Below are 23,296 nucleotides of genomic sequence, written 5' to 3'. Positions count from 1 at the left end.
CACTGGGACAGAAATCAACAAACCCCACCAAAGGAATTTCTTAAAACTGCTATCATAAAATCTGGGCATGTTATGGATTTCATTAACATTTTACTCCCTGAGGATTCCCAATTGTATAATAACAGAAGTTCTTTAAATTTTAAATACCACAGACAGGAACAGCCTTTCACCCAAAACAGATGTGAAACCATCAACGTTGCCTTCTTATTGGTCCACAGATATGAAACTGGTGGGTAATTGATAGCTCTTAATGTGTTGTTGTTTAGGTTACAAAATTGGAAACTCAATAGTATTTTTCCCATGAAAAGATAAGGTAATAAGCAATAGACAAGCTTTTCAAACACACTTCCTTACTTTCCTTTACCTTGGAAGTGAAAACACACACACACACACACACACACACACACACACACACACACATTTGATTTACATACTGCAAAAAAATTAAAATATGTCCATAGAGGTCAGTGACACACGACATCCAGGTGTGGAGGAACTCATTTCAGTCTTATTTTTCCTAAATCTTGTTAATGATGACTTGTGATTTTTATCCTTGTGTTTCCTTTCTTTAATCCAATCCTTATCAGTGCATTTGGAAGCCCAGGCTGTGGTATTTTAAAATCGCATCTGTATATATTTAGCTAAAAACAGTTCACTTTTAAAAGCTAAAAATAGTGAAGCTCAAGATAAATAAGCAAGGAGGTTTATGATGCTATTTTCCTGCATAAGGTAAACAGATGCATCAATATTTTTGGAAAACAAAAGAACTATGATTCTGTTCAAATGATATCTATGAAAAGAGGTTGAAAAGTGACAAAAAACAGCCAAGCAACCAGTTTACTTTTTCTTTCAAAATAGTGATCAACCTTATTATTTAAAAAATGACTTGATTAGGACTTACGGTGTCTTCTACACCAGTGGCTTTCAACCAAGGATGATTTTTCCCCTCCCTTAGGATATTTGACAATGCCTGGAGATATTTTTGGTCATCAAAATCGAGAGAGGGGTGTGTGTGTGTGTGTGTTACTGACTTCTATTGAGTCAGGCATCCTGCTAAAAATCCTGTAACCCCCCAGATAGCCTAACCTCCGCAACAAAGAATTATCTACTCTAAAATGTCAGTATTGTCCAGGCCAAGGAACCCTGCTCTAGACACAATCCAGTCATTGGTTTAAGTTAAAGCTTCTGCAGTGACTGTTCAAGTTGATAGACATCATTTACCAATCAGTAACTGAGCAGGTATGTAAATAGTCATCAGGATACCATCTTCAAGAGGGAACCAAATCCATTTTTGCATATTAGTACACCCGAGCTGCAACAAAGCAGTGACAGCAAGGCTACTAGGATTCTAGTCCGGGTTCTATCATTAACTTGCTCTGTGGTCTTGCCAATCGCTTAACCTCTGGACCTATGCAGTATAAGGAATTCAGACAAGATGACGTTTGCCTCTGCTTTTAGTCTTATGCTTAAAGTTGAGCTATCCTGGGAAGAAAACAGTTCTTCTCAAGAATATAACTATGAATTTTGGTTCCAAATAGACACTAGCATAAAATAATAAGGAACCAAAATGGTAAGCAAAATGGAATGTGTATGGTATGCAAATTAATCTATTTTAAGTGTAATTCTAGCTGAACAGGTGTGGTTCTTTCAATATTGTCTTTCCAGCGATGTTTCATCATAAAAATCGAAGAGGTTTCTTTAAATGTCATACATTTTCTTTTAGGTGTGTGGATAAGAAATACTAATTAGTAAAATCATCTGACTGATTTTTAAAACTGAAGTAAGTAGTTGACTTAATCGAAATGGTTAAAATCGTCCTGGTATTTTCTAAATGACAAAACATTCAGTTAAAAATATCTACATAATTATGTCATATGCTTATCTATATTCCCTAAATCATACCCACCTTTAAAGCAGCAAAAAACTTTGAATTTCATCTATCCCTATATGCATTTCCTATATGTATTTCCTTCAAATGACTTTCTATACCACGAGAAAACAAGGTACCAGAGAAAGCATTAGGAAAAGTTCCTCGAGAGAGAATTTTTGGAACAGGGACTTCCTGGGTGGAACCTAGTCACCGAAAACAGACCTACGATGCACTAAGGATAGGACGTGAAGCATTCGTTTTATGCAGGAAGTAGAGGTCACTGCAGAATCTGGTAAGACAACCAAAGGCTTACCTGGTGGATTTTTAAAAAAGCAAATTGTTTCTCTTCCAGATCAATGTTTTAGCTAAAATAGCATATTAATATTAGTTGCAATACACACACACACACACAGACACAGAGCACACCTGGGGAATCAACGTTCAGTTGAACAGCTGTATTTTCCCTAAATTTGCCAACATTACATTTTACATGCATCGTTCCACATTTGGGTAAGCTATTTTTGCCGGTTCTCGAGTTACACACTTATAAAGGATCATTTTATTGCAATTTCAGCAATTTACTAATGATCTGAATGAGATAATACACCCTCTAAAGTGTCTGGTTTATAAGCAGCAAGTTTACAATCAGGATAACCTGGCTTAATATATGTTCTGGATTAGTCAATTTAGCACATGGAACCAATTTTGAATACAACGTTACAGATAATAAACGTGCTAAAAACTCGCAATTGAATGAAAAATCAAAAACTGTTTCATTGGAGATACCTGTTCCAAAGCCAACACATTATTATGAGAACAAAAGATGTTTCCAGAAAGTTTGAAAGGAAAGAAAATTATATATGGAACTTGTTAAAATAAATGACATTCTAAAGGTTTAAGATAAACGACTCCAGTTTCTACTTTTAATTTTGGAAGACAACTAACTTTAAAGATAAAAACTAGGGTTCCAAATAACGAATTCTTCTCATTGAATGAGCACTTCTCCAACCTAAGATTTGCTAAAAATGTGTAATAATTCCACATGTCAGGGGGAATATTTTCAAGAATTCATGAGTTATTTTATTCCATTTGTTACTTACAGGGCATCCAGCTGGCCCCTCCTTAGCTCCTGAAATAAAGCCCATGCCATTAAATTAATTTTTCTCTCTGGTCTCAGTAAGCTGTAACTGTTAATTCCATTTTTGAGTGATGACGGAGCCACTCTGGAAGTTACTGGGAGACACAGCTCACAGCCTTGGAGGGGTATTGGGAGCGTCTCGGACAGTGAGCCTCCTTGCACAGAGGAAAGCTCCTGGGGCTGGGGGTTCTAGGAACCCGGTTACTTGAATGACAGTCTCCTCTGGAACCTGAAGGCCCCACAACTTCAAAGGCTCTGTAGTTTTTCTCTGGAGAAGGGGAGTGGGAGAATTGCCCCTCTTACCTCATTTGAGGCAGCGTAAGGTAAAAGACTCAGAATTCGAATGACCAGAGAGCTACACAAAGGCCAGCTGCACGCTGGCCCTGTGTCAGGCCTGACCACAAGTGGTGATTCAGCTGCTGTCTGCCTTCCAGATCTCTCTGTGCCCACTGACTCCGTTCTCAAGTCTGAGGAAGGAAGTCCACTTCCACTGTGTAAGCCTGAGCTTTCCCACCAGCCACATCTTGTCCCCACGTTGGGACTCATGAATTATTGAACTTCTCTGAGCCTCGCTTCTCTCACATGAAGATGGGGATGTGACTCTTTGGTCTACTTAATGTACATTTGAAGACGAAAATGGGATGTGTCCAAAAAGGTGCTTTAGGAAAGGAAATGTGCTTTAGAAGCATGTTTTGTTGTTAGAACACGTCGTACAATGAATTTTAAAATCCACAAAGACACCTAAAGGCCTCCTGGATTTGACCAGTTTCTCCTATTGAACGTGATCAAAGGCACCTACTGTCTTTGACGCTACGGTTGCCAGTGAGTGACCATGACGGAATGTGCGTGAGCTGTTATGGGCGTGTTCTGACTCAGTTCTATCTCCTTTCCACACTAAGGCCTTTTGCTGCTCATGCCTGCTTTAAGAGTTCCTTCCGTTAGAAACTGTGGAATATTATCCAAGAGATATACACATAAGGCAAAAGGAAAACACAGAAACAAGCTTCCTTATGAAGTGAGCACTACCTCCTCTCTTCTGGAACATTCCTCCTCCTCATACCTCAGAATGAACATCTGTGCTAGGAAATGCTTTGGAAAGAGAGGGCAACTTTTGCTCTGGGGGCTTGCTGATGTATTCTTAGAGCTGCAAAGTGTCTTCCTGAGGCTTCCTTCTCCCGTGTGATTACTCCATGAGCGCTGTCTTACCAAACTGAACAGGATAGGGTTTAGGAGCCAATGGCTTTCGCTTTCTGCTTCTCTGGAATAAGTGAGAGCATAAATAATCTAGTACCCAAAATTTTCTCACAAAAGACAATGCCCCCAAATTTGGACAAGAGTGCAGTTCCAGCCTGAGTTGGTTTATCAAGTAATTCTATTTCCAAAGTCAGTGTAGGGGGGTGTGGTAATCGATTAGTCCCTAGCGCCATTTTTATGTCTTTGGATCAACAAAGTTCATATCCCATCCAGGCATTATATCTCTTGCATTTTTTTTCCCCCCTTGTCTCCTGGCATTTTAATCAGGGAAAAGTCACAGTTGTTTTGAGGAAAGCGCTCCCAGGAGCTTTAATTAAAGCGAGAAGGATAAATCTGTTTACAGTGTGGTGAACACTATCATTAATAAAACATTGAAATAATTAACGAATTAAATTCTGTTTTGTGTGTGAATGGCTACACTTAGGATCTATGAGAACATGCTCCCTGGACAGACAGTACACTATGCACTTAGTATGCAGGGAGGGGAAGAAAACGGAGACTGCATTTCTCCGAGATTCACAGTATCATGAACTGCTAGAGCTTGAATGGAGAAGCCTTTATTTTTACAGGGAAGGAAACTCGGCTTCAAGGAGGTTAATGGCTTGGGCTCTAAAGGAGGTGTTCGAAAATGAAGACTTGTTAGAGCCCCACTGATATCCTGGGTGTCTACTATGAATCCTTGATTGTTTAACCAGAAACCAAAGGGAGAAAAAGATGAAATTAACAATAAGATAAGCAGCTCGAAGAACAGGACAGAATGGGATACCCTGAAAACCACGGGCAAATTTCACAGTGTGATTAACTCTGCCGTGGACGATTAAGAGGTTTTAGCTGCTCAGGATATGAAGTGGCCTTTCAAGCAGGATATGACCATAAAGCTCCGAGCCGGGACTTCCCTTACGCCCCTTCCCACTAAATTGCCTCTTGACTTGTTTTTAGCTTTCTGGCAGACAACAGATCTCACAGGAAGCCCCAAAGGTGGACGTTCATACCCATGGTTAACGACGCATTGTTTTTTTATGTCACTCAGTAATTTCCTAGAGAAAACAATGGCAACCAAAGACTGTTCCTGTCTTGAAGGAAAGTCAGCTTCCAGTACTGCCTTATTAACTTAACACATGCAAGTGTTTGTCCTTGTTGCTACAGCAACATGTTTTGTGGGGGTATATTTCATGCAAAAATGTGAAAAAGTGGAAAAAGGAAACAAATACCCTGGGCATACTGATGTGCATATCAATGGGAATGTATGTGCGTTAACGTTCCTGTGAGTAGAGGTAAGAGCTTCCCGCCCTCTGCCTCAATTATGCTTTACTTGTTGGTTAATTTAAAACATCTACCCAGAGAAAACAACAAGCCAACCCCTTCCAAGGAGTTTCAGAAAAGCTGAAAACACATGAAATTATTCATAATTAGGTGATGGGTGAATGATAAGAACCCCTACCATGTACGCAGACACAACAAGCATGGAAATGAGCCTGCTGAGCTCCAGAAGGAACAAAAGATAATTTTACCTCAAGGTGCACTGATGCTAAGCTTCTCTGACATTCATCTTCCATAGGGATGGAGAGGCATAAAGGCAATGAATTCTAGGTTTAGAAATAGTAAGCACCCAACTCATCTCGGTGTGTCTTCTCCGAGGAAAAGCATAAAGGGAGTCGTGTCACAAGACACACCTTTTATACGAATGATAAAGACAGAGCAGACCGAAGCCTAAAGAAGCAGGCATTGGGAGTCTGACAGACCCTGCTTCCAAGTCTGGTCATTCACTCTGACCTTGGGCATTTACTAATCTCTCTGAACCTCAGTGTCCTCATTTTTAAAATGAGGATAATTGCACCTCCTTCCAGGGATTACTGGGAGGATTAAAAGCAAATATGTCAAGTACTCAGCTGAAGTCGGGTCCCATAGTAAACACTTAATAAACGGCAACTATTCTATGAATAGCACAATTGTCATTCAGACTGTTCACCAAATTTCTAGCACTGCTTCCTCCAGCACGCCCTAAAGTGCTGCCCTTCAGCAGCTAAGTGTGGCCGTGGGACGTGCTTTGGCAATGAAAGTGGTGGAAGTGTTCTTCGAGGGGAACTTAAGAGCTAGCGCGACGGCCGTGCTGTTTTTCCCTCTGCTTGGTGACAAGCAACCTTTGAGATGACCGCCACTCTCTCTGTCCGGGTCCTGGGGTGAGATGTGGAGCAGACCCCCAGCCGATGGGAGATGAAGAAGGCAAGAAGCTTGAGCTTGAACTAAACTTCATTGTGGGGGTTTGGGTTACCTAGCTTCTCCTAACCACTGCTTTCTATGCTTTGGTAGAAAGAGTTGGGCCGTTCAGATTATTTTTTCTTCTGCCTAATTCCTGAGCATGATGGGAAACCCGTCCTGTTGACAAATGCTTTTTGAGAGCCCATTTTGTCTCCATGTTTGTCCTGACACAGAATTGCCCTGCACAGAAGAATTGCTACAGCTGCAATTTCAGAACGCTCGCGAGACCCCTGTCCCTAAATTATCTGGCACTCTCCACATTACCAAGAATAGGACCACGTTACCATGCAAAGATGCTTACCGTTGCAAAATGCAAGCTCTCCTCTAGAGGCACGTCTGTCAATCATATGGAACTGTTTGTTGGTTTGGGGATGTGGAAAAATAACTTACCAAGAGCTGTTTTGACATAGGCAAATGCATTTAATTTCTGACTTAATCTAGAGCTGGATTCAGCAAACCTCAGGTGAAAGTCTCATCTTTTCTCACCCTCGACACATTTCTCAGAGTTATCATTTAGAGGTTAGCAGGAGTTCAGTCTCCTGTAATAGGCCATTTCACTTTAAGTGTATGTTAAACTAATATTGACCTTTTCAAAGTAAAACAAAATCTGGTATTTGTGTTCAAAAGACTGAAGCAGCCATAGATGTAGAAAGTAGGGGATTAATCATCGTGGGGTTTTTTCTTGCTTAGAAACTCTCTCTGGGAATTAGTCATTTTTATATATCCAGCAATGAGTGGTAAGACAAGCTTTGCCTACTCTCTGAAAAGGAAGCCTGGATCCTTCAGCAAATAACTCTGTATAATTTGCCCACAGTTTAACCCCCACAGCCTGATAGGGATGTTTCATTTGACAGTGGGTGAAAAAGTCAAGAACATGAGCGTCAGGCCGTGGGTGGGAGTATCCAGACATCAAGGCTGGACAAGCTGAGGCAGTAGGAGTGGTGCCAGGGATGAGTGGGGGGCAGGGGAGACGTGGTGCAGGGGAGGAAGTCCCGGGGAATGCAAGACAAGGGCAGGGAAGGGAGTGCTAGGGCAAAGGGAGCGCAGCAGAAGCAACATCATAATAAGGATACAGATGTGCTCATTTCATACATATCTGTATATACAGAATCCACAAAGACTGCTTCCTTGGGCATGTATTATGTGTCCCTGTAGGAAAAGTAAGCCTCAACCCCTTTCTTCCTTCTTCTACTAAGAACAAACAAATAAATAAGAAGCCTTATACTTAGATGCGATTACTTCATGCAGGTCGGCCAGAACTAATGTATTTCATCAAGGAAATAAAAATGTGTTGACGGAGGAAGCGTATGAATAGAAAATGTGTAGTCGTGGGGAAAAATCAGATCTTTTAGTTGTTGCCGAAGTGAGACATCTGTGCTCAAATTCTCGGAAGACTTGTATGTAAGTATCTGCGAAAATAAATGCATCTTCGGGGACCTCCACCGGGCCTGCTTCTCCCCGATTGTGGTGACGGGGTGATTCTGCAGAGTGCATACACTCTTCCTTTTGAAGGCGTTTGGAATGGTGCTGCTCTAGGTCAACAACCTTTCTAGATGACCGAAATGTTCAGCCCTGTGTGTGTTGAGTCTCGTGCCACATACCTGAATCCACTCTTTGTAGGAATCTTCCCCGGGAGTCCACCCGTTCTCAGGGTAGTTGAGGCGGGAGCGTTCCGCAGACCAGTTGGTGCTATACTGGGAAGAAGCTGTGATTTGGTCAGAATGAATCTCCCCCGATTCCATGCCCAGAGCTTCCATACATTTGAAATCTGAAGGGGAAGAAAAAGGGCCGAAAGTCATCAAAACAAAAGGGACCTGAGATGCATATTTCTTTTTATAACTTGGCAGATGAAAACAGTCATTTTGATGTTCACAGAGTATCTTACAGAAGATGACAGTGAGGGACTTACTGGGATGCAGCACTGACTGGTATGTGACAGTCATTGTAATAATGGTAATAATTTTTAAAAGCAAGGCTATGAAGATCTCATAGTGATTATTTTCCTCACTGGATCTAGCTTGACAGAAATACCATCAGAAATTTATTAGGAAATGATGGGAATTCTTAGTTACTTTCAAAGTTTAATATAGAAGCTATATTTAAATAAAATTCTACTAATTCTTTCAATATCTAATAAAATGAAAAAGACTTTATGTCTATGTTATAATCCATATTAGGTGGACAGCGGATCTTAACTCTCTGTTTTTCAGATTCCTTTTATTTGACACCCGGGTCACCTCTCCTTGACTCCCTTCTTTCTCATGCCTCCTGCCCCTAGTTTATATCATTAAAACGTGGGAGTATCCGTCAGAAGTAAACTGCAGTATCATACGGTCCCAAAGAGGACCGTCGCTTTACAACATAAAATAATAATGCTCACAGTGAGGACTGTGAGTCATGAATCATGTATTCCATTAGGCCTCATATACTCAGTGAAGCAATGAAATATGACATTGATATGAAATATGATAAAAGGAGATGAATAATCAACCTTAGGAAATGTGAATCTAAAGTAATAAAGTGGAAAAAAAAGTTTTAGAGATGAAAGATTCTCAACCATCAAGAAAAATCTCAATCAAACTTTCACATTTTCTGAATTTTCTGTCATAACAGATGAAGTTATAGGGCATAAAAGGTTTTCTTTCACCAGTTTCATGCTTTTAAGGTTAGGTTTGTTATTTGTAATACAAAAATATTTATAGATACAGAGATACGTAAGTTAATTGATCGAATTAAGTACAAATATGATTTTGTAATTTAATTGGCATTTTTATTTTCCTGGTAAAAAAGAGACTAGTCTGTAGGACAGGTTTCCAAACATCCTCTGTCCTCTTCACTAGGTTACTTTCCAACCTGACAGCTAGACATGTTGAATCACACATTCATTGTTTTTTTCTGATGTTTTCCTTAGGCCCTTGAAAGAGCTGAACCCCACATAAGCTTTGAGGAAGATTTGAGTTGGTTGAATTGCATATTTTAATAAGATGTGAAACATACTACCTTCTCTTTCTTTTGAGGAAAGTTAGAACAGAAGTCAAAACATGCTTGTTTCACCCGAATATCCACTTCTATTCATATAAGAAAGAAAAACAAAATGGCTTCCATTCTGGGTCTTCATGACCCAAACCATCATGTGTCAGTATCTATCTTGTAAGACTTCCTGTCAATAAACCACCACAGATGTGTTCCTATCACTTCTGATCGATGCCGGTCTCTGTATGATTCTCAGCCCGATATACATTCAAGGGTATCAGACAAGAGGTCTGGCTCTAGTTCATTGTTTCAGGTCACTGTTTTGCCGTTTCCTACTTTCTCCCATGATTTCAGAGGCTTAGAAGCAGCCTTCTCATCCACGATTTTCTTAAGAAGGCGCACCAAATAGTTCTTCCTATTGATGTTCATAACCATTTAAAAGAGAAAAACAAATACTAGGCACTCCAATTCACCAAATATTTCTTTAGTGTTTCCTGTGGCCACAAGGGCTGTGAGGAGGAAGAATATGGAGTGTTTCCCACAGTGCTTTGCAAGATGAATAAATACTGACCTTCTGAGACACTGCTCTGCAAGACACTGTAGTTTGCTGAGAAGCCTTCTTTTGCGATGGCGCTGTCGGTATAAAAAACCATGGAGAGAATGCCTGATGAGGAACGGATCCGACCTGGGGTCTTCTGTCCACAGTAACGCCCGATGTGAGGGCCAACTAGAAAGGGAGAAATGCAGAGAACATTAAAATAGCTTTTGTTCCACAGCAGACGCAAGAATAACCGTTTTGTAAGCATGGGTCCCCGCAGAACCCAGAAGTGTCTTCTTACCCAAAGCAAGTCTTCCCTGGTTAATTGTTTTGCGGTGAACATATTGGATCAGGTTTGTGGAGAGGATTTTAAAGTGTGCTCAGAAGGGCAGTCACAAATGTAGCTACATTCCCCATTGAGCAGGACTGTTTTCAGAAACAGAATCGAAATGCTTGCTCAGCAGCAAAGAATGAGGTTTGGGCTGTCAAGAGGCACCTTGACATTCACCTCCAGGAGCAAACTGCACACACTGCCCAGGGCCGAGATGCCTGGTAGGCTATGATCAATGAAGATTCCTGAAGTTGCCTTACTCACTTCTCCCACCGCAGGAGGAGATGCTGGGAACTGGTCCTGCATGGAACTAGACCAGTACCAGGAATCTGATCCAGCACTGAATAGTCCCGATGTCCTTCCTCATTGCATCTTTTAGTCCTGCAGCCTTATACGAGGAGCATCACAGACTCGGAAGAAGGACGATGTACCATGTCCTACTCAGAGATCTATCTACGGGCCAACTAATAACTGTAACGATTAAAAAAAAAATAGAAGCTATGGATTCTAATAATTTATACATAACAATAAGTTGTAAACCAAATGAAAAGAAAATGCATCTGACTTTTCTTCCAATTTTTTCTTTGCCAAACACAGGAGAAGTGACTGCATTGCATTTGTGTCCAGTGGCCAAAAGATGACCCAATGCAGCCATTTGACTATGCATGCTGGGGAAAAAGAGGAAGGACCCAAGGCAGTGAAAGATTGGGAACACTGATTAATTTTGATAAGTCACACTGCTGTTTGGCTTAGATCGGCCACCCCTTTACTGAAGAGCTGTTAGATAAACCTTGGTAATTAGTAATTGTAAGTTAACCTTACAGACAGTGCACAAGCCCTCTGGGCTTAGAGAATCTTTCCAGTTCCCTGTCCAGATCAACAGTAAGGTAAAAAAGAAAAAAAAAATCCCCTTTTCCTAGGCTTTTTTTTTTTTTTTTTAATTGCACATATGGTAAAAACATACCAGATGGTTTGGGCTTAGAAGGACAATCTGGTGTGGACCATTTTCCCCTCCAAGAAATCCATGGTTCTCTGCATTTCAACTAAGAGTTATTGCTTTGTCCAAGGAAGCACAGTGAGTGGTCCCCTCTCTGGAGGGGTGGGCCTCCGGCAGGGACACAGTGTACCAAGGCCCATGTGTGTAACTTGGATGCAGAAGGCAGTTGATGGGGGACTAGGAGAAGCTTCAAATGTGATTGAAAAAGTGAGCCTCAGAAGAGCTGATCTCCCTGGAGCCACATGGACCCTCTGAGCTCCTGGTAGGCAGCTGGCTTGTCTGAACACCCTGCTTTTTAGGGTACTCAGATCCTTGGCTAACAGGTTTCCAGCTCTTGGCCAACCCACTTAAAAACAAAACAAAATAAAAATCAAAACACCAAAAACCCAACCAAAGTGTTTCCACATTGGAGTTAGTGCAAATTGGTTTCGTTGAATATCTTTCACAGTAATTGATTTGATTGAATTCAAAGAGTTTTCCCTACAGTAACCCCTCCCTCTCCAGCAACCAAACACTCTGTGTGTGTGTGTGTGTGTGTGTGTGTGTGTGTGTGTGTGTTTAGACTGCTTTGTCATGAAGAAAACAAGGACAGAGCCCATTAGGGGCATCAATACCGGTTTTCTACAAGGTGCCACGTGGTCACGAGCAGTGGCTCTGCATCATGGGAAGAAAATGTTGTCATATCAGACTTCCCAGTTGGCAGTCTCAGGAGAGGAAACTGTTTTGTTTCTCTTCAGTTTCAGTCTGAGCCTCAGCTTCTACATGTGTTAGTTGTTTGCCAGATTTTCTTCAACCTGAATGAATCCAACACTTTTTTTCCTTCCCTTTGGAATGCAAAAGTTGCCCATGACACATGCACGAGAACATCATGCTAGAGTCATTAACTCGGGTCTTCCCTTTCCACAAAAGGAATCCCATTTCTGATGCGCAATCTTAATGAGAAGCCTAGAGTCCATTCATATGATCTCACTCTTTTTCCTCATTTAAATTCCATTATCGTGGCTTCATAACTTTCTGTTTCTTTAATTTGTGGGCAAACTTTTGCAGCCTGAGTCCTTGGAGCCATTCTCTGATCCCCACAGCCACTGAACCCTCCAAGAATACAAGTGCACAAGGAAAGCTGCACTTGCCCCCCGCCCCTTAAGCTGCAGATTCTCGCCCTCCACTACTACCCCATTCCTCCAGGGAAGTGGGGGGGAGGGGGAATCTCTTTGAAAGAGCAAACAGAAGAGAACTTGTCTAATGCAGACTCATAATTTAGAGAGTCTCCATGACTCACTGGTTTATAATGTTGAAGACTTGCTGGGTAAATCTGCCTTCTGTCCTTCAGAACATTGCCCCCGGACAGCAGTGCGCAACTCTCTTTAGGAGCCCTCGAGATACGAGAGTGAAAAGGCTTTTTCGACCATAAGACAAAGAAGTATTGAATTTTCCTGAACAACAGCAAGACCTTAGCACAGCAAGCTAATGCAATATTGATCTGAGCAGGAGTGCACGCAGGATTCTTATCCATCTCCTGAGTGTGCTCATTTGTGTATTTACATGGACACAGCTATTGGATTTCCTACTTCCGTTATCGTAGACCCAAAGGCCAAGGAGATGAATGGAAACTGTCACAAAGACAGCAGTAGAACTCAAAAATTGCATTATTGAAGAATTTAAGCCTGCAACATGTGCCAAGCAATCTCTTGTGGGGACAGTAGGTCCACAGTGATCATATCTTTCCAAGTGTGAAGGCGATATGGGGTTTGTGTTGTTTAAAAGATACACCAGCAACCCTGAATGGCAGTACCCAGTTCTCTGTATTTTTCCATTCATCTTTCCAGGAATTATAACCCACCTTAGAATCAGACAGCTTGGCTTTCTGCCTCCTTTCTATGTGGGAAAAAAGGGCACCAATCTCCTCATTTTAAAATGAGGCATTCCGAATAACCAAACAAAAAAAGGAATCTTTTCAAAAAGGTATAAGGGTATAAAAGAGACCATGTACTCTTCTACAATAGTAAACTTTTTATTGGAGGATATTGGGACTTTGCAACTCTTCCCCAGGGGGGGAAAAAAAAAATCTGCACCTTTGTGTCATTTATATCTTGGAATGTGTCTATTTTATGCTTATATCATTTTTATTTTCTATTTCTACCTCCGAAGGTTAATTTTAATATTAAGAGTAAGTCAATAAAAACCAAACAGAGCTCAATCTAGTTTTCATGCAACCTATTCCTCAAACAGTTAGTTGATAACTTTTGGGATGTGGGTAACAACTGCATTTCCGGTTCCTTGGCCAGCCTAGATGAGAGCGGACTTCAAGTGTGTTCATGCCATGGGAGCTAAGCATTCACGCTGGGCTCCATGATTCAGCACAAACACTTGTGACACCCGCCAGGGGGGCACACTCAGCTCCCGGCTCACAAACCATATGCAAACTTCCATCAGTCACTTCAGAGTCTCTACCTGTGAGTCCGTGGAGCTTCCGAGACCAGTCCGTGAGGATGTGTGATTCACCCCATGTGTGTCTCGGATTCTGAGTTCTGGAGTAAATCACTATTCTTCAAAGTCAGTCTAAAGCAATGGGTAGCTTTCAATGACTTAGTCCTCTCATGCATTGTGTATGATAAAATGCAACCTAAAATCACGGGATGGTTTACAGCCTTCAGCACCTCCTGGTTGTTGTTTTTAGAAGGGGAATCAAAGAGTAAAAGCAATTTTGCTGGCAAGGAACTGTCTGTGTTGAACTAGTATGACAAAAATGTCTCTCGTGCCACTGACGAGGAGCCCAGGAGGGACCGTCTGCCATTTTGCCTAAAAAGGAGAGAGCTGTTACTCTAGAGTAGGCTGGACGAAGCTGGTTAACTTTTAACAAATATACACAGTTTTCACATTCCAAGGCCAGTTTTCTCTGGGAATAAGTCAAGTGCACCATAGTTTCAAACATGAGTGAATTACAGGGCTGATAATTCTTATTGTTAATTGTTCCTCGCTTCAACTCAGTGATTTTCTAGAGCCAGAAAATTACTACTTTGAGAAACCCTTGACACTAATAACAATGTGCTTCTTTCTGAAAGTATTCTAAAATAGTTGGTTGATTGGACCTCCTTTTCAGATGTCAATTTAAATGTAAGTTCTGGAAAGGAAGGCTGCAAATTTGGGTTGTGAACAAATAAACCCATTATTAAATGTTCCAACTATTATTACAATACTATTATAATATTGTTTTCCTAATTATCGGATTGACTACTTGGAAATCAATCAGCACTCTGTTTGGGCAAATCTCATTACTTAATGAAGGAGTTTCGATAAGATCATCATAACCCTATTTATATAGTAATAGACCAAAGAAAAAACTAAACCAATGATAGCTCACCCATTTACCCCAATGACAATATAAGCTTCCCCTAAACCCAGTTTATCTCCATTGCTGTTTACTGCTGAGGAACACAGCTACATTGAATTACACTGATAATTTTAATGTCATTTCAAAGGCAAAGGCAATCTATTTCATGTGATACTTGCCCTTCATTTACAATTTAATATTTATTTAAATATTCCTTTCTCCTGCCTGATCATAATATCTGGCTTTATTTTATAGATGGTTATATATCTCTAACTGCATGACTTGTAAGAACTTCCAGCCTGCCCTTTCTGATCTGTGTGGAGTGTGTTCTCTAGAGAAATCTCAATATTAAACCAGACTAAACACAAGACAAGCAATGCAGCTGCAACAAATTATTTGATATTATCTCCCTCTGTTCAGGATTTGGGTGTGTATTTTTGCCATTCACCTCCTAATTCACAAGGATTGACATGGAAAACTTTCATTTAGCTATTCACATGGCTACCCACCCCCTCCTTCAAATCTTTGCTAAAATTTCATTTTTGTATTAAGACTGACCCTGACCACCTTACTTAAAATTTCAACATACACATCCCTCTTCCTAACCCTAGCTCTTTTCATGCTTTTGCTCTCCTCTTCTTTTTCTTTCTTTCCATTTTTTTGTTGTTGTTGTTTATAGAACTTCTCACCTTTTGACATTCTAACCACATAAGTCATTCATCTAGAATGTGTATGGTTTATTGTCTCATTCTCCCTGGCAGGACTGAAGTTTAGAGAGGGCAGCCATCTTTGACTGTTATATTTAGCAAGTGGCCAGACCAGGGCTTGGTACATGGTAGGTGTTCAGTCAATATTTTTTAAATGTAGGACGAATTTAGATGATAAGTTCAGTGTAGATAGAGGATGTTTTGAGGTGATTCAAATTGCCAAAGATAAAAATTGCCTCAGAGCAGACAAGGAATCTCTCTAAATTAGCAATGCCCCGCCTCTGCCCCCAGATTAGGAATGTCCAAACATTCTCATTCCTTTTCTAAGTTTCTAAATTTTTGGTAACTTCATAATAGATGCACATTTCATCCTTAAAATTGTATCAAGTACTTAACCTCTCTGGTCCTTAATCTCCGCATTTGTAAAGTGAATGGTTTGACTTAACTGCTCTCTTAGGGTCTATGAATTAATGACCAGTAGGAAGGTCAATGAAAGGAGCAAAATACTTTAGTCAGGAAAACCATGTGTTGGTCCCAATTCTACCACAAAAAAAAAAAAAAAAAAAAAGAGTCCATAAGACCATGTATAATCTTTCATCCTCAGTTTCCTTGTCTATAAAATGAAGAAACTGAACAAGATAATTATGGTCTTTTGAACTGAAATGTTTCATTGTTGCTTTGCATAAAGAGACTTACCATTTTGGTTTGTTTTTCCTCCTCCTTTTGAGCTATTTTTTTAAAAAAAATGTTGCATGTATCATGACACTTGTAAAAGTATCCGAGGGCCCTTCCCCCAGGTTCTTCCCTTTTTGGGATGCTTCCTGCCCTTCTTACCATCAGGGAATCCATCCCAGATTTCTAGCCGGTCATAGCGACAGAACATCCCCCCGGGAGGATTTGAGTCGAGCTCCAGGTCAAAGCTTTCAAATTCCAGGATAATCTCTGACATCTTTGGCGCAAAGATAATATAAGTGCATTCAAGGCCGTTGGGATATTTTTCAGGGAATCCGGGGGACTTTATCACTCCACTAGATGCTGTGTAATTCTGGGAACATTCAGGACCTGGGAGTAAAAGAAAAGAAGGAGCAAAGTAAAAATCCCACTCACACGACTTCACCAAGAAATAACCTGAGCAAAGGCAACATATATTTCTAATAAAAGCTCACCATTACAATCACTGTCCTAATCATTCATTACTCAGCCTTTTCATAGGAGCGATAAGTATGGAAAGTCAAGTTCAGATTTATTGCGTTCCCCTTAGTTTTCCATTTGTGTGAAGCAATTTAAAAACTTCTGCTGTTGCAGAGAAAAAAATGACAAATATAAAATCATGTGGGAACAATGAATGAGTAAGCTACAGAAATCTCGACAGAGCCCTAGAGAAATAATTATAGCCCCTTCAAGCTTAAATCTTTAAATCTTGAGGCTGACAGCCCTTTATTGGTGAAATAGAACATTTACAAAGGCAAGGGAGAGAATTCAGTGGAGGGAGTTTGGGTTTCAGATTCCTACACCAGTGACTCAGTAACTCTGCCAGATGTGACCTATGCCTCTTTGACAAACTAAATGTGAAAGGTAATTCGTACATGTACCCAGGGTGAGTGACTCATTCTGAGTGGTGTTGACACAGGTGTGGCGGTAAAGTGTGGCTGTTAGTGAGGGCATGATAAACTGTGATTACAGGCCGTGTTGCTAGAAGTCACTTGATATCAATGTTGACATCGTTGCCTTCCCCAAAGTAGCAGATACAGTGTCATTCTAAAATTATTTTTTAATATAGTTGTGTGGGTGTGTAATGCACACATTTTTAGAGTATAATTTCAATGACTAGTCAGTGTTCTCAATACTTTACAAATTATGCTAATTTGTAATTTACATTGGTCTAGCTCATACACACATGTATTGCAAGTTGACCTTTTGACCCTCCGGATGACCGCAATTTCAATTCACGGCAGCCAGGACCACATGGGATGGTATTCACCACCATTGGAAATGGCCCATCTGCAAGAATGTGAGCCCATCATCTTGGGCCCTTATCACCGCCACCACTGGCATGATTTTCCAAAGAGATCTTAAGACACTCCTGGAATCAGAGATGACTTGACCCTTTCAAACCTCAAGATCCAACCTGGGGGAAAGTTAAGTTCAACCATTCTTCTCCTGGGCCATTGTCTCACCGATGGGGGTCCCGTGATGGCATGCATGGGTTCAACTCTAAATAAGGAGGTTTGTTGAGAATGTTCTTAACTAAATATTCTCCCACAGAGCCAAGTCCTAGAGGCAACAGTGTAGTCATCAATACAGATTAAATTTAAATAGAAGATCTCTATTTTTAGTGTCTAGGGTTGGTACTCTGAATCTCCAACTCCGTGCATCTGGCAGCCTTTTGAGTAAACAAATCAATTGCTTGCTCCCCATGTACATATTAGATGTCTATGGCACTAGACATGCAGAAGAATAAAACTTACTAGCTGTGCACAATAAACCCGGCCTGTAGAGGTCTGACTGGTTTAAAATGCCTCTGGAAGTCTTCTCAGTTGTGGCTCACTCTTCGCCATGATGGCTGCAGATACTTATTTATCTGATTCTAGTTAAAGTTATTAATATGTGGCATTTTACCATGTCAGTTACAGGTGAGAAGATTATGAAATATGCTGTACTGTTTATATTGTTTCTAAATGAGTGGCTTGCTTCTCAAATGACAGTGACTACGCTAATGCAAATCAGCAATTTGAAATAATAGATTTATGATACTGGAAGCCCTTTTATTTAGGAACAATGACCCTGGAGCCCTCCAGCTTCCTGCCTGGGGCAAAAATAATGCTTTGGCTAGGCCCTTGTAAGGCAAACTGACAGCAGGCTTTAATTCAGTACTAATATTTTCTCCTTCTTAAAAAGATAAAATTACTTAGGTGAGATCAAAATTTAATGAGAGGGAAAAAATGATAGGAATTAAGGGCATACTTGTTTTTTTAAGACTTTATTTATTTATTTGTCAGAGAGACAGAGAGAGAGCGCACAAGCAGGGTAAGCATTGGGTAGAGGGAGAGGGTGAAGCAGGCTCCTCACTGAGCAGGGAGCCTGACTCGGGTCTTGATCCCAGGACCCTAGGATTATTACCTGAGCCGAAGGCAGATCCTCAACCAACTGAGCCACCCAGGCACCCCAAGGGCATATTTTCAAGATCAAATAAATTTCAACGCCTTCACGGAAGCTAGCCCAGGTATGCAACAAAAATTGGAGAAATTCTATGGGGGTAGTGGAAGAGAACTGGATTGAGCACCAGATCTGAGTTCTAGTCCAACCTCTACTGCTAACCTGCTGTGTAACCTTAGGTGGCCTCCTAACATTCCTGGTCCTCAGATTCTGTGTATAACAAATGGGAGGTGGGCTTTGGGATTTGGGAAAAAAAAAAAGCCCTTCAAACTCAAAGAGATTCTATAATTTCCTGCTTCCTCCTGTAAACATCAAGATTTGTGATAACATTTTTCTTGTTCACTGTTGTGTAGGTTTGCCACTGTTGAGGAAGCACTTCCCAAAGAGGATCAAGGCAGTGGTGTGGGTTAAGGAATCCTGCAGAGTATACACAAGCACTAAACAGGAGGGAGGGTGAGCAGCCCCGTGTGCCTACGAGTGAGCAAGGTGCTGTTGTGAGAGGTGCACACTTGGACTGGGCAGCCCTTGAACACCGTGCTTTCGAGGTTATTCGTAAGACTTAGGGGACCTTGTGCTGTAAGAAGGCCATGCCACATTGTTAATGACATTAGGATATATAATAATAATAGCTAAGATACTCTCTTTGGAATTATTATTAAATATGCAGACTCTAAAACACATAATATATGAAGTGACCAATCTCACTTTCAATAAATGTGCCTTCCCCACATAGAAACCCACCGAAAATGTCTCCAGCTTCTTCCAGCCGTTGAGCCTGGATGACTCAGGCCAAGGGAAGGACAGGGGAAGAGTGATAGGTAGGGAAGCATGGGTTCCCTGGAGAGATTTTTTTGGTGAGTGGGAATAACTTTAGGGGGGTGGCCTAAGCTTTCAGCATCTAGGAAAAGACATGGACGAGGGGAAAGTGGGGAACCTGGGGAGAAAATCAGGGTGTCCGGGGTGTCTCCAGAAGGCATGGGAAGAGGAGGGAATGGGTTTTGCTGACTGTCAGGCAAAGGTGGTCTTCTAGAAATGCAACCTTAGGGATGCAGGAATGGCCTAAATTTTCCTTAGAACTGTAATCTATTGCCAGGAAACCTCAAGGTCAACTGGTGAAAGGCTCATTTATCGGTTCAACTATGATTAGTATAATGTATGTGTTTTGAGGCAAATTGAAATTGCTGTACTCTGGAAGAAGTGGTAGTTTTTTAAAGGAGATTCATGGATTCTATAATATCATTAAATGGCTTTTTAGGGGAAAAAATGTCCATGAACTTGTATATGTATGCATTAGTGTACTGTATTAGCTAATGACTTCCTGTGGAACCCCTGTAAGAATGCAGTATGTACAGTGAGGTGGGAGGGGATAAGATATTTTCTTTGCATTTTTCAGGTGGTACCAATCTGGTTGGAAAATGAACTATGCACACATGAACAAATTTGAAAATATTAAGGAGAAACATAATGGTTAGTAAAACACATCTGTGTGTGTGTGTGTGTGTGTGTGTGTGTGTATGGTATGTATATGTGTGTATTGTACGCATGTGTAGGGAACAAGTCGGGTATACACATAGGAAAAAAAAGTAGAAGAATTAGGAAAAGCTTCCCGACAAGAACAAGTTTAGAGCCAGGTTTCCGTGGAGGTTAAGGAGCAAGGGCTCTGCAATCTGATAGCACAAGCCATATCCATGAGTGTCGTCAAGGCTCGTGTTTACTGAAGACATTTTTGGTGACGGGCACTGGCTCCATGTTTCCCATGTTTCCATTTCAACCAATCTTCCCCACAAGTCAGTCCTGGACACTATTATCCATTTACCAGATGAGGATTCTGAGGCTCAGAACATGCACGAAGATAGTCAAAGGCAGAATTAACTTTGCATTTAGTCTGTTGGACTTAACCCAGCACACTGTCCTTGGGCAGGAAGCCGAGTGTGGATCTGCGCGAGGTAAGGCTGGAGAAGGTCGGGAACACTTGATGTCAAGCCTTGAGCTTGACACAATGGGATATTGAAGCTTGACTCCATGGGTGATGGACAGCTGCCAAAGGCACCTCAGGGACAACGGCTTGATGACCATTTGAGAAGTTGTAGGATAAGAAGGTGTAGGATAAGAAAACATAGGGAGAACCCAAATTGGGCTGATTGAGTTAGTGGCTGTGGACGCAAAAAGTCAGCATGACTTTTGGAGACTTGTGGATACAAATTCAAAAGAACTAGAAGCCACCCTGAATGTAGGGAAATGAAGAGAAAAGAATTAAGGCTTCAAGTCTCAAGGGTGGTGTTGGAGATCAGGGCAGGGAAAGGACAGTACCTCCGGGGAATGAAGGTGTAGGGAACTGAGTTCATTTGGAAGGAAGAAGAATTCTTAATGACTTAGTTACCGAGCTCTCTTTTTCAACCATCTTCAGATCTTCGAGAAGCAATGCAAATCAAAGGCTACTCCTCAACTCTTTTCTGACCCCATGTTTTCTTTGATAGTGCCATAGGCAGGTAAGCAAGCAAATGTAGACGTGTTTATACATGTGTATGTACATATGCATACAAGTACAATATGTGTGTGTAGATATGCATACATGTACAATATGATTTAGAGAACAGGTCCAGCAGCTTTCCACACAAGAAAATAAGTACATACGTAATCAGCTGTACATACTGATGTTGTATATAGACTATTACTTATGCTATAGATTTTCTAAGTATATGCTTATATAAATTTTTGAAAAAAGTTATCTCCCTCTCTCCAAACTTATATGGGGACAGTGCCAGATTTCTTTGAAATTTTTAAAAAGTTGTACCAATGATCCCAGAAACTTAATGACTCTTTTTTTTTTTTTTTAATTCTCAGTTACTGCTGAGAATCTGTAATTGGCATGGCTAATTTTTTTTCCTATTAAAAAAGGTTTTCTCTTATATTCTAGGACAACATACTCAGATCTTGAACCTCTGGCCCTGGATTGGTCCCCACTCCCCACATTACTGTCAACTTAAAAGGGAAGGCTGAATTTAACACATTAAAGGAATCTAATAGCTCTTATTGGAAAACAGTGACATCCAGATAAAGATACATTGTTTATCAATTGACTGATATATGCGTTCAATTTCTTAAGGCTGAGAGACTAGGAATTGTCAGGTTCTATCTATCTCAATATATACCATTGGAATAGTTGACTAAGTGATTATATTGGAGAGGGAGAAGGACCTTTATTTCCTAAGGGGAATAACATTTAAAGCTTTGCTGTTCGGTTTCTTCCAAGAACTTCTTTCCCCAACTATTCCTCTTCTTAACGGACATTAATAGAAAAGCTCTTCTTCCTTCAATAGTTTTAGAAAACTCGAAAGATAGTGGACAACTTTGCTTTTCCTGGGAAATACCAGTTGTGAATTTTGTAATAAAACAAAGGGAACAGGATGCACAAGACTTTAAGGTAAAAGGGACTCACACATTTTTAATGAAGGAACTCAAGCTTCGAGGGCAGATCAGACTTACTTTTGAAAAAGCAAGCTAAGAATAAAGGCTCTTAAAAGAGTTTTACAGAATATATGTCTTATAAACACTGGTCAGCATATTAGAATGATGCAATTTTGAGCCCTGAAATACTTAAACATAACTTCCTCCATACATCGGGTAATTTTTCTTTGGGTAAAATATTTTCCAACAGTTTTATAGTGGGAACATATATGATTTTTCACAAAAAGATAAAAGCATTACGTCTTCTATTTGTTTGGTCTTTTTCGTTTGGTCTTTCATGGAATCAAACAATGTGAATTACCGTTGAGTTATACTTGTTCTATGGGAAGTCACTCACCTCTCTTGAAAATTTCATAACGTATGGAAAATCCAGCACCATGTGTCTCATAGTCAGAGACAAATTTGATAAAGAGAAAGGGCCCTGAAGACACTACAGGAGAAGGGGCAATCTTTCCGCAGAACTTTCCCCACAAGCGTCCATTTTCATTCTCTCCATCGATGACTTCCACGTAGTCATACCTAGCACAGAAGTACGGAAGAAAACAAGAGGTTAGCGAGAAATGCCCTCAAAATTTCAGTGATTTAGAAGGCAGCCCTATGCAGCACAGTCTGTCAGGAAAACAGTGCTCTCTGCATGCACCACTGTGTTTCATGGAGGGAGAAAAATTCAGCAAAATGAAATAATTGAAATGGACTACATCGTGTCTGTGTACATCATCTGGCAACACAGAACTATTAAGAATAATGGTGTCCATTATACTTGCAGACAATGTCACTTAAAGTAACCAATTAACAAGAAAAAGAAAAATCTCACGAGCACAATTCTCTAGTATTAAATTGTGTTCCTTTGTCTATGGTGGTGGGGTGTCAATATATAATGCCATTCATTCTTTTCAAACTGTGAAGTTCTTTTATGAATTCAAAATGTCTCCTTGGCTGGAGCTCTCCATGAACAATACTTTGATTTCTGTGAGCGACCCTCTAAACATATGGCCACAGAATAATAAACAGATTCTTTACGATTTAACTCAATTCTACCAAACTCCAGACTTCTTAGGGGAAAAAACCTCTCTCTGTACCCACAGTGGTTAAGACAGAGATCATCTGCCCCAAGACTATCTGGAATTGCAGAACATCATCTCTCGGAAGAAAAACGCTTATTTAAACATGGAAAGTTACTTTGTTTACACCCACCAGCCTGAATCTTTAAAGGAACACTGTTCTTTGGAAGGGAAATGTGGCACACTTGGAGTCACCAAAGTGATATGATTAAA

The 23,296-nt window shown here is 40.6% G+C and overlaps 1 protein-coding gene across 4 annotated transcripts in view; it reads right to left on the bottom strand.

Annotated features, from left to right (window-relative positions):
• Positions 1–23,296, bottom strand: part of NRP1 (neuropilin 1) — a 137,198-nt gene that overhangs the window by 58,099 nt on the left and 55,803 nt on the right. For all 4 annotated transcript variants that reach the window (XM_032349326.1, XM_032349328.1, XM_032349327.1 and 1 more), the window contains 4 exons: positions 22,360–22,541; positions 16,233–16,460; positions 10,066–10,221; positions 8,123–8,289 (listed from right to left, as the gene is read on the bottom strand). In XM_032349326.1, the coding sequence (XP_032205217.1) occupies positions 8,123–8,289; positions 10,066–10,221; positions 16,233–16,460; positions 22,360–22,541 (733 nt within the window). The remainder of the gene's footprint in view (positions 1–8,122; positions 8,290–10,065; positions 10,222–16,232; positions 16,461–22,359; positions 22,542–23,296) is intronic.

Source organism: Mustela erminea, chromosome 6 (assembly GCF_009829155.1).
Source record: "Mustela erminea isolate mMusErm1 chromosome 6, mMusErm1.Pri, whole genome shotgun sequence".
In the NCBI taxonomy this organism is placed as follows: domain Eukaryota; kingdom Metazoa; phylum Chordata; class Mammalia; order Carnivora; family Mustelidae; genus Mustela; species Mustela erminea.
The sequence above is the reverse complement of the archived record's forward strand: the minus strand, read 5'-3'. Positions and strand labels throughout refer to the sequence as shown.